Source organism: Nesoenas mayeri, assembly GCF_963082525.1.
Source record: "Nesoenas mayeri genome assembly, chromosome: 5".
In the NCBI taxonomy this organism is placed as follows: Eukaryota; Metazoa; Chordata; class Aves; order Columbiformes; family Columbidae; genus Nesoenas; species Nesoenas mayeri.
Genome location: NC_137548.1, coordinates 29,774,020 through 29,788,126, shown reverse-complemented (window position 1 = coordinate 29,788,126; position 14,107 = coordinate 29,774,020). Strand labels below are relative to the sequence as shown.

Below are 14,107 nucleotides of genomic sequence, written 5' to 3'. Positions count from 1 at the left end.
TCCTACTGCCTCTGCCTGACTTCCCACATATTACGATGGATTGTTCTTGAGTCTGGAAGAAGTAATCCTTGAAAATAAATCAATCATCTCTCCTGACTTCTCTATAGGACTACATCCCCATGGGATTCTTCCAAGCAGATCTCTAAGCAGACTAAATTATGTTCTCCCTGTCAACTGCTTGACTTTTGGAATATTGTTAACAAGTCACAGTTGAGCATTAGAGGTTAGGACTTTTTTTGGTTTGTATTCAAAGCACTAGCTTTAAAACAAGTAAGAACATCCTGCCATAAACACAAGAAAAACTAATTCTAACATTGCTTCCTATGGAGTAAGAAGAAAAACTTAACAGTGTTTCACACCTCCTCCCTAATCAGTCACAGTGTTCTCTACACAGAATAACAAACTTGTGAGCTTACGTGTATGTTGGCTCCCAGATACGTCTAAGTTTGTCAGATTTCACATTGCCATTACAGGAAAGCTGTAACAATTTCTGTACGTAGTAAAAGATGGTAGATCGAAAGTTTGTTAGGGGCAGCTCTACTTCTCGAGTTGTTCCAAGACCTGAAACTTTCAAGGTGAGCGCTAAACGTGGCGAAGGCATGCACTCAACCTCTTCCCAGAGTTCTGCATGAGGTGTACCTGCACATGAAAAAACATTTGAGAAGCTGTTAATACAAAATCTATAATGCATGACAAATTGGCCTAAACACAATAAAGTGGCTCAATAAGGAAATGTGAAAATTTTCTGCACACATGCCAAAGAGATGATACTGAGTTGTAACTATGAACTAAGGGCTGTAACTGCAACACTTCTCTATATGTGAGTAAAGCTAACAAGAATTTTTGAAATATCCATTGATCCTTAAGTCTTGATAACATCTCCTTTAATACTATCACAGCACATGCATTCTTTTTATAAACACTATCTTCTTGTTGTAGGAACTTGTTTCAGTTCATCAAAATAAACAATGCCTTGCTTCCACAAAAGATAAAGCTACATATTCCTTTCTGTAATGAATGTTGACTATACCCGCCCTGATAAACAAGAACGAACTAAGGAACAAGACTGGGTGCTTTGCTACTGGTCATACAGACTGCTCAGTTTCTGTGGTAGTTTCCCTTGCCTCCGCTTTGGACTGTTTCAACAAGCCCTCTCCAATCAAAGCTGCTCTGAGTAGCTCAGCACACAGATTATTCCTTGCAGGTTGAACCAGAGATAGCAAGAAATACATCACTAATCCCAGTTAATTGCATGAGTATGCTTATTTTACATAGCACTTAATTTACTTCTCCCTCAATAATGCTTGAAGCTGCAGAGTTAGATGAATCTCTCATTCAAACAGAGAAAAGACACACAGCCACAAAAGCATATTGTACTGGTTAATGGTGACAGGAACTCCAGAGCCCAATGGGCCTTGAACAGTGGGTCTCCATCCTAAAGCCAGATCAAGTATCACAAATGTCCTGTCAGCACACCTGGTGGAGGAATTTCTAGGTCAGTTGTTTGTTGAACATTAGTACGACCAGGTCTTGGGTCAAAAGCAGGAACCAGAGCAGAAAACTGCCGTTTCAATACATAATCATCATCCCATGTTCTCCGGCGGCCACCTTTGGTTTCATACTCCTCCTCTTCCTAAAAAAAAAAAAAAAGGAGTTGCTTTTAGATTCTGCTACAAAGAATCATTTAATAAAAAACTTAAAACTTAGGGAATACAGCAGTCATGTAAACAAAAACTGAACCAAAAAAAAAAATCAAAATGGTACATAACAGCACTAGTTCTGTTTAACTGGTCAAGCAAGAATCAAGGGAACTATCAAAACCACAGACAAAGAAATCAGCATAAATGTGTAACCTTACAGATGGTGTATTTACACCGTAAAGCACCAGGACATAGGGAAATACAGAGTAGTGTAGACCAGCAAACTTGATGTACATATCTTGTGTATTCTACAAACTTTGGAGTATCAAAGATGCAAATAAAATCAATGGTGTCAAAATTAACACATTAACTTTACTGAAACCAAGAGGTATTTTTTTTGAAAGCGTATACATATGTTGTTATATAATGTATACACATTTTATCCAGAGATTAAATCAAACACCAAAATACTGAAACTATTATGGTGAAGAAATCTAATTTTCAATAACCTTTAGCAAGTATTAGTTGCTTACGACTTTTCTACAACAAGCTTTTAATCTGTTCAACTCCTCATTGACAAGAACTACACACTACAGGGTGTTTCAAAAAGATGGACCCAATTTGAAATCACTGTATCTCTGCAACCATGAACTTCCTGTGAATGAAACTCTCACCACTGGAAAGGGTGGGACACAGAGTTTCAAGTGATGAGCACCAGATGCCTCTCCCAGCACACAAACAGCCCCCAGCCTCAGTCACTGGCACCATGGCAACCCCATCAGCTACACTGCTTTGAAACTGTGTCCATCTTTTTGAAACACCCTGTGTATCAGAGGGAACACGACTGGAACCCAACCAAGTAAAGCCAAATTTTCTCTTTCAGATCCAATTCTCTGCAAAGACTAATTTAGCTATTTCTGCTTCTTCCCACGAACAACAGTAACATCATGTAATTTCTGAAAAGTGATCAACAATCCACAAATAAGTTTCTTGTTTGCATTGTAGATTCATTTAAGTAGCACTGGTTTTTCCTTTCCCAACTTTGCATCTTTGTGCAGAAGTGAAATAATAAATTATTTAGTAATATACTTGAGTTTCTCTTAAAAACATAATCTCAGTAGGTTAAAACTGCTAAATATTTTAAGATGTACATATTAATTACAAGAGGAATCTTCTATCATTCCATAAAGCAATATTCACATTTATGTAATAAACATTAAATTATCATCTTATATTTTTCCTCTTGGACCTTGCAATATCCATTCTGGTCACTTCAATAGTGGTAGAAGACCAGGCATTCATCATACCACTAAAGAAAAACCAAATGAAAAGCCAGAACTCACAGTAACATAGGCAAGACCTATATGGACTAACCTGCTGGGTGTTGCCTCGCCTTTTCCTTTTTTTTTATATATATATATATATATATATCTCAGGCTGTTTTTAAGGTATTAATTCTGACCTGTAAGGTCTCAGCGTGTGCTGGCATTCAAAACCACTTTTCTCTGGAATAAATGTTCAAGGTGGTACCATCAAATTTGTACAGAAAGGCTACTGTCACCAATCTAGTGCTCATTTGAATGCATGAGAAAAACAGCTTTCTTAATACTCAAAATATATGCAAGAACAGGGAAAAGGGACAATGAACTGCCTTCATAAAGTAGTATTGAGTTTGCAGCCCCTGAAAAGTACAACACGATTTTAACTTTAGCATTTTATTTAGAGTCTCAATTGACAGGCATTCCAAACTAGTAGTCCTCAATCTAAACACATCTGGTTTAATTAACAGAAAGATTATAGCTAGGACCTGATATTGTTTAAAAAACAACAACAACAACAACAACAAAAAACCACTGTGGATTTTTAATGCATCTCTTAGTCAATAAAGATATAATCTATGCTAACTATACTGTACCATAACTTCCTCATATTCTTGATCTTCTTGGTTATCATCTTCATTTTCATCATCTTCTTCATCAGGTTCAGGTAGATCCTCATCATCATCTAACTCTGCCAACAGAGTACTAGCTCGGCAGCTATCAAGAAAATCTATAACACATATATATATTTACATACGGAACAGAAGGCAAGAATAACTTTTAAAGCAAAATTTGGAAAATTAAGGAACAATAGCATTGTTCCAACAAATCTCACAAACAAGCAAAAGAGATAACTGAAATATTGCTTATGGCATAAGAAGATTAAAAGCTATGATAAAAGCATACACCTGACAAAAAGTTCAGGAGTCCAGTCAATAGCATAACTAAAAAAGCACTCAACATATGTATAATTAAGAGTTATCAGCAGGATAGATCAGTTTCTCATTTGCTTATATCAAACATTTTAAAATTACACTTATGTTAAATTTCAAAAGATCACAAAAAATGCTACACAAATGTATACTGACTCTATGTTTAATTAAGTTAAAAAAATAGGTTAGTGATGTAATTTCCACTAAGAATGTGTGCCTTAGACCTCAAATTACAATGTAAAGGACATTTACATTGTAATTTATAAACATTTTAAAGTGATATTTTTAAAGATTCAATTGCTAATGAATTTCTGTAACAAGAAGCTCAAGACAAATATAAAGTTCAATTTCACCCACTTTGGACTAACACTTAAAAGACAACGCCCAAAACCAGAAGTTCACAGCAATCCAGGGTGGAGTGGGATGAATCTTTACATTTTTCTATATGCATATAAACTATCTATACCAACCAAACACCCTTTGAATTGTTGCCAGTGCACCAACAGAGACTTGAAGGTAACTCTACTTGCCCAGCTGTTTATGATATACTTTAAGACTTGTCAACCAATCAAAATACCAAATGAGATTTAAAAATTAAAAGAATAATGGAGATGGCATATGTAGGTATTTTAACTGACCACCCCCAAGCAGCTCAATTCCAATATCCATTGAAATTATCAGGTATTTTTCAAGCAATTTCAACAGGCTATAGGAAAGGCGACAAAATAGAATGCAACCTTAATCCAATCCAATTTTAAACAAATCAAGAATCTTCTATTTGTAGAACATCTCACAATCCAAAAAACTTTACATTAGGAACTATTTTGCCATATCTAGCCCAGACTTTTCTTGACTTCATTTCATTAACTTAATTTCCCCATATTATCAATCTAGTTAACCAAATCATCTTTCACAGTATTCATATCCTGCAAATAAATTCTGTTCTAAAGTCTGTTTCTCACAGAGTGCCCACATAGGTCTGCATTTTGTTCCTTGAATCATATCATTCCATCTTCTAAGTAATTTTCATTTCTGTGTTCTTTCCAATTTGTTTTGCAATTACTATTATGGTACTGAGATACCTGGAACCTCACCTACTATTTTAAGCGTATGATGTGCCTAATGGCAGAGACTTTTCAATCACTGAGCAACACAGGGCACCTCACACTGAGCCTGTAGCATGCCTACACAACATCATGAGAAATAACATTTTTATTTTAATTACAAGTTCATATGCAAACTACATTAGATACTAAGCTCATTTGATTAAGGAAAAGATTAAGTGCCTAAACAAACGATACCATAAATAATAATATGGGACAGAAAATACTGAAAATAAAGATTTGAAAACATAAGGAAATAATGCTACATTAACATTATTTTACTTACTGCCTTACAGAACTAGTAATATACAAACAGCTCTATTTTCAAATACTTTTCAGTAAATAAACTACTACATGAGCAAATCATAACAACGGGAGAAAAGGGGAAAAAATCATTAATGGGAAGTCTGCTTATGTTCATTTAAAAATGAAACTTACCATATAAAGAATATTCTGCCTCCTGACCTGTATCGCTCTCACTAGATGTTGATGTTAGGCTAGTAGTTAGAGTATTACTAAGCGACTGACCAACAGATAAAACTGTAGTTGCTGTAGCTACATTGCTGCTGCTAGTAACACTGGATGTAGACATGGTCACTGTTGATGTGGTACCAGTTGTAGTCAGATTAGGGAAACTTTGGGCACCCATAAGAGGAGAAGCTATAGATAAAGATACGGTAAGATAAAATAAATAATTTGATGACTTGAAGAGCACAATTTACATGCATGAGTCCTGTGTTGAAAAATATATTTGGGGTTGAAAAATTATCAGATGGCTTATTTTACAATAAAGAATAACAGACTAAAGGGGAAAGGTTTCCCAATGCAAAAGCGCACCCTACAACGCAAACGCCCACTTCTGAGCATATTCCCTCATATACATTTAAAACAAATAATTTTATTGAATAAATCCCCAAATCCCATTGTACATCTGAAATAATTTCATTTTCAACATATGAGAAGTATTTCAGAAATCTGTTATTCCAATATTGTGTCTGTCTTTAAGTCTAAAATTCAATTTAACCTCTAAAGTGCAACATAATTAAAATCATACAGGGAAAACAGTTTAACTATATATAAATTAATTGAGAACAGAATATAACAAGTGTGGAACTTGTGATTTTTTAGGCATTTTTCTAAAGTTCTTAAAGCAGCTCTGACTTATCTTTCACATAACTATTAGCACATATGTTAATGATGGGCAACAAGCCTGAGTTGGCAGTTCTGCAAAACATGTGACTTCATATCTTTCTTATGTTGACTTATATTAATAATTTTCAGAATAAGCAACAATTAAAAATTTACCTTTACTGCACATTCAACTAAAACACAGTAAATACATTTTAGTTAACTGAAACAGGACTAAATCCACTGTAAGCTCAATTGAAATAATTTCAGGTACACAACTGAGTACAAGTTATAGTAACTACACATTTGCATATCAATCTTCAGAACATTTTCTCACACGCTTATCTTCAAACACAGGAGGTTAATCACATTTGCATGTGCAAATTTGAGGGGCCATCTTTACTTAAATTTAAACCTTATGTTTTTCAATCTACCTTTTCTAAAATCTATTGAATGCAAGTTTTACAGTTTTAAAGTAAACATTTTAGTTACTGCAGCTTCTGTAAACTGAGGCACTGCTATCTTAGAAGAAAACTAGTTTCAGTTCTGAATTTCAGACTATTATTATTGAGGTTTGCAAAGGTTACTACTCCTGAAGAAGAATACAACTCAACTGGGATTCTTCTCCTAAGTGCATTTGGTAGATTTTTGAGAAAAATAAATTTTACTGTTTCTATTTTTGTTGTTTGTTAGATACTTTGGGGTTTTTTTCCCACTTAGGAACGTAAGTAACAGCTTGTAAAGAGAAACACAAACAGCAAAGTTGACCCAAGCAGCCATAGTGCTTGAGATTACTTCTATGTGTGAGGAAGGAGAGAGTGAAGTTTAAACTTAAAGCTGTCAATAAGCCTATACTCTAGGAAAGCATGGACATTTTCCAATTCAAAGGGTTTTTCTTTTGTTGTTTAAGAACTTGAAAATAAATTGTTCAATATTATCATCTTCCACCCCCTTCTAATTAATGGCAATCAACTCTTTGCTGTTACAATAAACAGAAAAAGCCATTAAGTGCCAGCATTTCATTTGCTCTGAACTTAAAACCAAATTGAATTTGGCCTCCCCAGACATCACTTCACTCCTGGCAAATACTGATGTTTTTAAATGCAACCACCACAGCAAGCCCAGGAAGACTTACATCACTAATCATGATTTCAGAGTTGATAATTTCAGACTTTTTTTTTTTAGTTGGTTGATTCATTGTTTTTTGCTTGTTCTCAAACTTGGACAGGCGAAACAAAAAATAAATTTTAAAAAAATCTAAGCTTTTTACAATGCTCTAATGTAACTTCGGTGAGCCTGCTCAAATTTAGTCCCTGATCTCTTTTTGGCTCACAAGCTCCCATTTACAGTTTTTATTTGTATAAAACAAAATAACTCCTACATGAGGGATAATTCTAAAGTAGGAATCAAATTTTTAGTGTGCCATTTTTTTGTTTCCAACTTTAGCACTGTATGATATCCAACAGTCATGAAAACTTAAATGTGCTGTTGAAGTATCTTTACTGCGTTTTCCAAAGGTGCTCTCTCTCTCTCTGCACCAGCACAAATCTACTTCAGAACCAGAGGCCCTGACTATATGCCTAAAATGAGATCAATTACCAGAAATCTTCCTTTGAGTATCTTACATTTTTAATGCAGGCTGAAAACAGTCCCCTACCATCCCCCCAGTATCACAAGATAAATGTAAGAACATATTAAAAAAAATATGTCCCCAAGAAAATATTCACTGTTAAAAAAAATAGACATTACAAAAGCAAACACCATATTTTTAACTAAGGAAGTATACAAGTTCTAGAGAAGCGTGAAAGCTGAACAAGAAACTATGTGTTTCTTTCTGGCTTGAGTAATTTTTCTTACTCGCCTATCTCATGAAATGCAGCTCTCCGGTTAAAATGTTACCACCATGACCGAACAAAATGCCTAAAAAGGCTGGTTGAGTAACAACTCTAATGGGACTATGCTGAAAATTCGGAAGAGTGAGCTCACAACAAGCAGGTTTACAATTTACCTGCTAATATCTTGGTCTTACACATAATCTGAGAAAATGCAAATGTAAAAGCATGCACATCCCACTTAAATCATAGTTAACTATAAACTTCCTGACACTTAATATGTCTGAGCAGTTTGCCAAATGTAAGCCTTAATGAAAACATACACAGTATTAGAGTACATTAAGTTATTCAGCCTGACAGAATGCAGAAATCTACTGAAATTCCACCACGCTACAGTCTACTTTCTTTCTACTGTGTTCTCAGTTCTTAAGCTCGGAGACTTCACAATATGCACAAACTGCCTTTCCCAAGGAAAATGGAAAAGTAGCAGAAATCGGCAGATAAAAGGTGAGTATGCAAAATCTACACAGATCAGAAAGTAAGAGTATCCCAACATTACCTACTGTTGCTAGCCTTCCAGCTTTGTAATCTAAACCATCTTCCTAAACATGTAATAGAAACTAATTTGAATTTGATGTCTATTTGATGGGTGCCACAGTGCAATCTGACATCACAGGGCAATGTAACACTTTCCAGGTGACCTGAACTCTGTGAGCTCTTCATAAGCCTACAGGTACACACAAGGTCAAGGCTGCTCTGAGTTCGTTTATCAGGCCAACAGAATCCAAACTTCTTTAAGTCTAATGAAAGCCAAAGAAACAACAAAAGCTTTAACAAAGATATAGCTTACTTACTTGCAGTACTCATGACATTTCTTCCCAAAGTATTAGTATTGTTATCACTGCTACTTCGGCTTAAATTCATGTTGTTTGTGGCATTAGTACGTGCTATGTTTGCCACTCTTCGTACAAAGGACTCCAGGCTGGAAGTTTCTCGAGATGATAAGTTCGGAACGCTTGCACTGGAGCTCATCGGTGCTCCGGCAGCCAGCAAAGAACTGACTGAGAGTCTGTTACTCGCTGAAGAGCTCAGAGGTCGTTGGGAAGCCGCTTCTTTATTAGTCAGTTCAGAGACTGAACTCACATCAGGAGAGCTTACGCTAACAATTCCCATAGATATAGCACTGGACTCCCCAGGAGTACGTATTGAGTTATCAGGACCTAACTTCCTCTCTGCATTTTCGTTTCCCATGTCCGCTGTTAAGGTGCTGGTGCTCGCACTGGAAGATGACCCTACGTCAGCCTGAGGCACGCTATCAGCAGAAGACAGAACAACAATTGGTTCATGGACGTCAGTGCCTGAAACTATATTTTGCTCCATTACACTTTCTGATCTCCGCTCCATTTTGGTCGAACCCAAGCTGATGTCGCTGCTACTGGCCACGCTACACACAGAACTGCTGCTTCCTTTTCTACTTGAGGAGCCTGCAGCAGCAGTCGTCTTGTCTGGACAGTTGTTTTTCACCAAGCTGCTCCATGACTGCGTTGTGCCTGAAACAGTGGATGAAACAGGTTTGGGTGATGCCGCTGAATCAGGGTCGTACCCTGGTGCAAGCTTGAGGTCAAACTTTCCTTCTGCGCCCATACGGTAAGAGTTAGAGCCACCAGCATCCCAGGTGACATCAATCCAGCCTGGAAAGGGACAGGAGTTTGTGAGATCCAGCAGAAAGCAGACAGGAGCGTGTCAGACAGTAGCTCCACAATGTGGGATCAGCTTCTGATACGGGCTGCATGTCTGAATTATTTACATTACTAAATAACCCTTAATGACAACTAAAAAGGAAGCGTTTAAGTCTAAACGATTTGGTATTTTAAAATATTGCTAACATTGAGGCAGCAAGCATGATCAGCCTCTATCTTCAGGGTCCCAGAATCCAGCCAAAAGTAAAGTTTCCTTCAGGAAGGAAACAGTGTAATCTGACATCACAGGGCAATATAACACTTTCCAGGTGACCTGAACTCTGTGAAGGAAACTGGCCTAATAGGACACCTCAAACTTTTATTCATAGATGCTCTAATAACAGAAATGTATATTACAACATATCATAACTTTATTAATATGTGTCAAGAAACAATTATTGTGAGGACATTCTATAATGTTTTTCTTTGTTGGATGCCTATAGATAAGCATATTTACTTGACAGAAGGCATTTTATGAAGCTGATGAGTTCAGTATTTCTTATTCTTGCCCTATAAAGTGGAAGAATTAATTTACTGATACTCAACGTTTTAGTTCAATAATTTTCACAGACTCAACATTTCCTATTCATAGGAAAAGTCTTATGGCAGGCAGGTAAGTACTACTTCAAGAAAGATTTCAGGGTTGCAAAAAGAATATGTTTCATACAACGAAACTTTATACTGCGACCAAAACAGCACTCAGAGATGCTACTCTTCAATCGCTTTAATAAATTATTATTTAGAGTACCAGGATTTTTTTAACAGTTAAATGTTATAAATCTGCAATAATTAGGGTAACATGCAAAATTTAGCTAATTAGGACAGAAACTGGGGCAAACCAATCTATTTTAACCTGTCTGAGTACGTATTGCAATCTGAGAGTCACCTAAAAAAGTTCCTTCTAGTATTTCTTATTAATGTTAACTGTAACAAAACTTGGGTGTCATTATTTTGATTGATACACATTTTCTTTAAAAAATAAAATGCCTAAAGCTCAGTTATCTTCCATAACTTCAGACAGAAATTTAAACAAGATGTCAGGTCCAGACGTACACAGATTTGTCTTTAATAAAACAGAAGAGAGTTAATTTGAAGTAAAATATTCTTTTTAGTACTGTGAGGTGCACTTTTACCTTATAACTATCCAAAAGTCATCCCTTCTAGACCAAAACAGAAGACTACAGGCAATTTTCTATTTAGAAAGAGCACGCTGGAGGAAAAGTATTTAAAAATAAATTAAGTTTTCAGATAGGATAAGTAGACATCTCATCCCCACATGAGCAGGTTTAGATCACGTTTTTCTTGTCTGATTTTTTTCTGTCTTCATGAGCTACTATATATCTCAGTAGCTTTATGTCACTAAACCTTTGAAGGGTAACACTGTCAATGGAGTCTGATTTTTTTTTTCTTTTTACCATGTATTTGCCTTTCTTACCAAATAGGAAAAAAAAAGTTCCATACTCTAGTTAAACAGTATCATTTTTCCCCTTTACGAATATCTGAACAGTGTACTTTGTAAAAGCATACTAAATAACTGTTCTTGGTTTGTATTGCTCCTTTTCCTAAAGCATTAATTACAAACAGCTTTAAATCTGCACAATTTTTTAATACATATTATGTACTTGGAGTCTTAGTGTTTCATCATTATAGCCCTAAACCAACACCTTGACTCTGTGTAAGCACTGCTTAGCATAAGGAAAACATCCCTGTATTATGAACACTGTTTCCAGCACAAATCCAAATCACAGCTACTATGAAGAACAGTAATGCTATCCCAGCCAAAACCAGCACAAACAACAAAAAAGGCAATGGGATACTGTTTTCAAAATTCTGTTTGAAAGAAAACTACGGCAGGAACAAGAGTCTTCTGATACATGTTTCACATTGTGGCATCACCACCTGATAAATGAACCTCAATTTCACCTATGCTTAGCAGGAAAGTTGTACTGGAATAGGTATGAAACCACTGATTTAGTAGAATACTACTCACCAATAATACCTAAAATCTTCAAAGTGAGAAGGTAGCTATGGTACTGTTGCATCTGATAAGAACAACATAGAGATGACAGAAGAATCCCCTACAAGCTGTACTGAATTGCTTAATAAAAATTAAAAGTTTCAAAACATTTTAAGACATTGTACTTTGGACATTTCTCCATGTTTGAGAGCTGACAACTCAACAAACTAGAAGAAATTTTAAAACCTGGCAAGGAAGGAGCCTATGAGTGGCTGAAGATGCTTCAGAAACAAGGCAAGTCTTACCCCACAATATGGGGAGAGGGAGAAAAAGGTGGAAAGCATGTTCAGCTTACAAGATCATCACCTCTTCTGGAGCCTCCTCAATATCTTAGCTTCCTGAACACTGACTTCCCTGGCTGTTGCAGGTTTTTATTCTGCTCCGTAAGTTAAGTTCTTTTTGTGCTTTTTAATTAAAAAAATATAACAACTTGATCCCAATGAAGCTAGTGAGGTAGGAAAGGTACAGGATACAACAAAGTCAAGAAAAATACTGCAAATGCTAAGCTAGAAGAAATGAAGGAGGTAATTACAGATTCAGCAGGCCCAAAGCTTATCTAATCAGTTTGCACCCATCACCTTCCTATACTTTTTCTTCTTTGTAACAGATGTCAAAATAACAATTTGGTATTTTAATTAAGCAAAGCTCCACAAAAGTTTCATTTACAGCAAGAATTTCTTTTCATGCATTAAAGTGGAATTTCACAGCTGCAGTATTTGAGTTCCTTCTCCCCAAAAGATTTAAAATTTTATCAACTTCTTCAAGACACTACAAAGAAAATACTTTAATGCTGCCCATTCCATATGAGCTGATCATGCTACAAACATTTACAAATTCATGCAATTTGTGCTCACCGTTATGCAATTCTCCTGTAACAGTGCCTTCACCCTGTGGGCTTCCATCCTGATCTCTCCATTTCCAATCAATTCCTCTGATTACACGAGCTCCTGGAACCATGTATTTCAACACCTGAGAACGGACCAGGCGTCGCTGCCTTCGCAAATTTGCTTCAGCTTCTTTAGCAGCTTTCCCTACAAGAAATGTAAATTGAAATGAAAAGACTTACAAGTATTGAATGAGGAATAATTTTGAGCTTAAGTTTCTAAGCAAGTTCCACTGCAAAAATTAACCTTTTTCACACTGATTTTTATATTTTATGTTTATCAGTATTGTAGGAGAACAAATAGGATGTACACGTTCTTTTTCTTACCCAGCTGATCTTCACATACTCCATTCACAGTGCCATAAAGTTCAAATCCAGACAGGGAGAGGTAGTGTGTTTGCCCACTGGCATTCTTTCCCATCTGTTTTATTCTAACATGTCTCCAGCCTTGTTTCTCATCTTTCGGAGGATCTAAAGGCCATGTTGCTGTAGACCTTTAAATTTATGAGAAAGGGGGCATGGGTGAGGGACAAAAAAAACCAAACCAAACCAAACCAAAACAAAAGGCTAAATCAAAACCATAATGCTGATTATGCATGGATAAAATCAGAAAACTGCCAAGAATACAAGACACATAAAACCTATAAACACTATGGACATACTCTGGATGAGTGCTAATGTTACCATCTTCCCAAAAACAACAACAAAAACCATCACCAAAACTAGAATTTATAATGATGGCAAAGCACAAATGCTATTATGTGAACCATTCAGAGAACTTATGAATCACTTATTTTCCAGCCCATCCTTGATAATTCAGATCACCTACCATTTATTTCTTTATATAGTCACATTATTACACCTCTAATCCACATTAAATTAGTCTACAGTCAAGAATGGTTTTAATTGAGCTGATTTTATAAAAAGAGAAATAATGCATGGACATACCCTGGTTCGTTGAGACTACAGTCATCAACATGAGTATACAAAGTAGTCCAGTTCTGTCCATCCTTAGACACCTGGAAAACCCAATTTCTGAGAGCAGATCGTCCATAACCTCGAGCATGGCGTAATGTGTAAGCTGATGGTATAACCCAAAGGCCAAGATCTATGGCAAACCAAGCATTCTTATCATCGTTAGTATGACAATTGAGAGCTGAACTGTCACGGCTTAGGATGTCTTCTAAACGGCCATAAGGCAGATTTCTTCCTTCTGAGGATGTGACCACTACTAAACCATAGGCTGCTGGATTTACCCATTCATATGCAGTTCTATAGTAAAAAGAGAAATACACTGTTCAATTATTTCTTACAGTAAAAACCCCAGGTATTAATAATACTAACATTTGACATTCACTGTAAATTGTATATTACAGATGAGTTTATTACAAATAAAAAATATTAATTTTAGATACTTAGGTAACTTTAGAGGTGTTTCCAACACCATTTTACTACAGTGGTTTAAAAAAATAAAAGCACACATATACCAAAAAAAAAAAAAAAAAACAAAACCA

General features: G+C 35.9%; 1 protein-coding gene across 8 annotated transcripts in view; it reads right to left on the bottom strand.

Moving 5' to 3' along the window:
- HECTD1 (HECT domain E3 ubiquitin protein ligase 1) overlaps positions 1 to 14,107 on the bottom strand; it is a 64,486-nt gene that overhangs the window by 11,867 nt on the left and 38,512 nt on the right. For 5 of the 8 annotated variants that reach the window (XM_080345144.1, XM_080345149.1, XM_080345146.1 and 2 more), the window contains 8 exons: positions 13,542 to 13,865; positions 12,921 to 13,087; positions 12,565 to 12,741; positions 8,809 to 9,645; positions 5,433 to 5,654; positions 3,556 to 3,689; positions 1,477 to 1,633; positions 417 to 639 (listed from right to left, as the gene is read on the bottom strand). In XM_080345144.1, coding sequence (XP_080201270.1) covers positions 417 to 639; positions 1,477 to 1,633; positions 3,556 to 3,689; positions 5,433 to 5,654; positions 8,809 to 9,645; positions 12,565 to 12,741; positions 12,921 to 13,087; positions 13,542 to 13,865 — 2,241 coding nt within the window. The remainder of the gene's footprint in view (positions 1 to 416; positions 640 to 1,476; positions 1,634 to 3,555; positions 3,690 to 5,432; positions 5,655 to 8,808; positions 9,646 to 12,564; positions 12,742 to 12,920; positions 13,088 to 13,541; positions 13,866 to 14,107) is intronic. The other 3 variants (XM_080345147.1, XM_080345148.1, XM_080345150.1) reach the window with 2 other exon arrangements.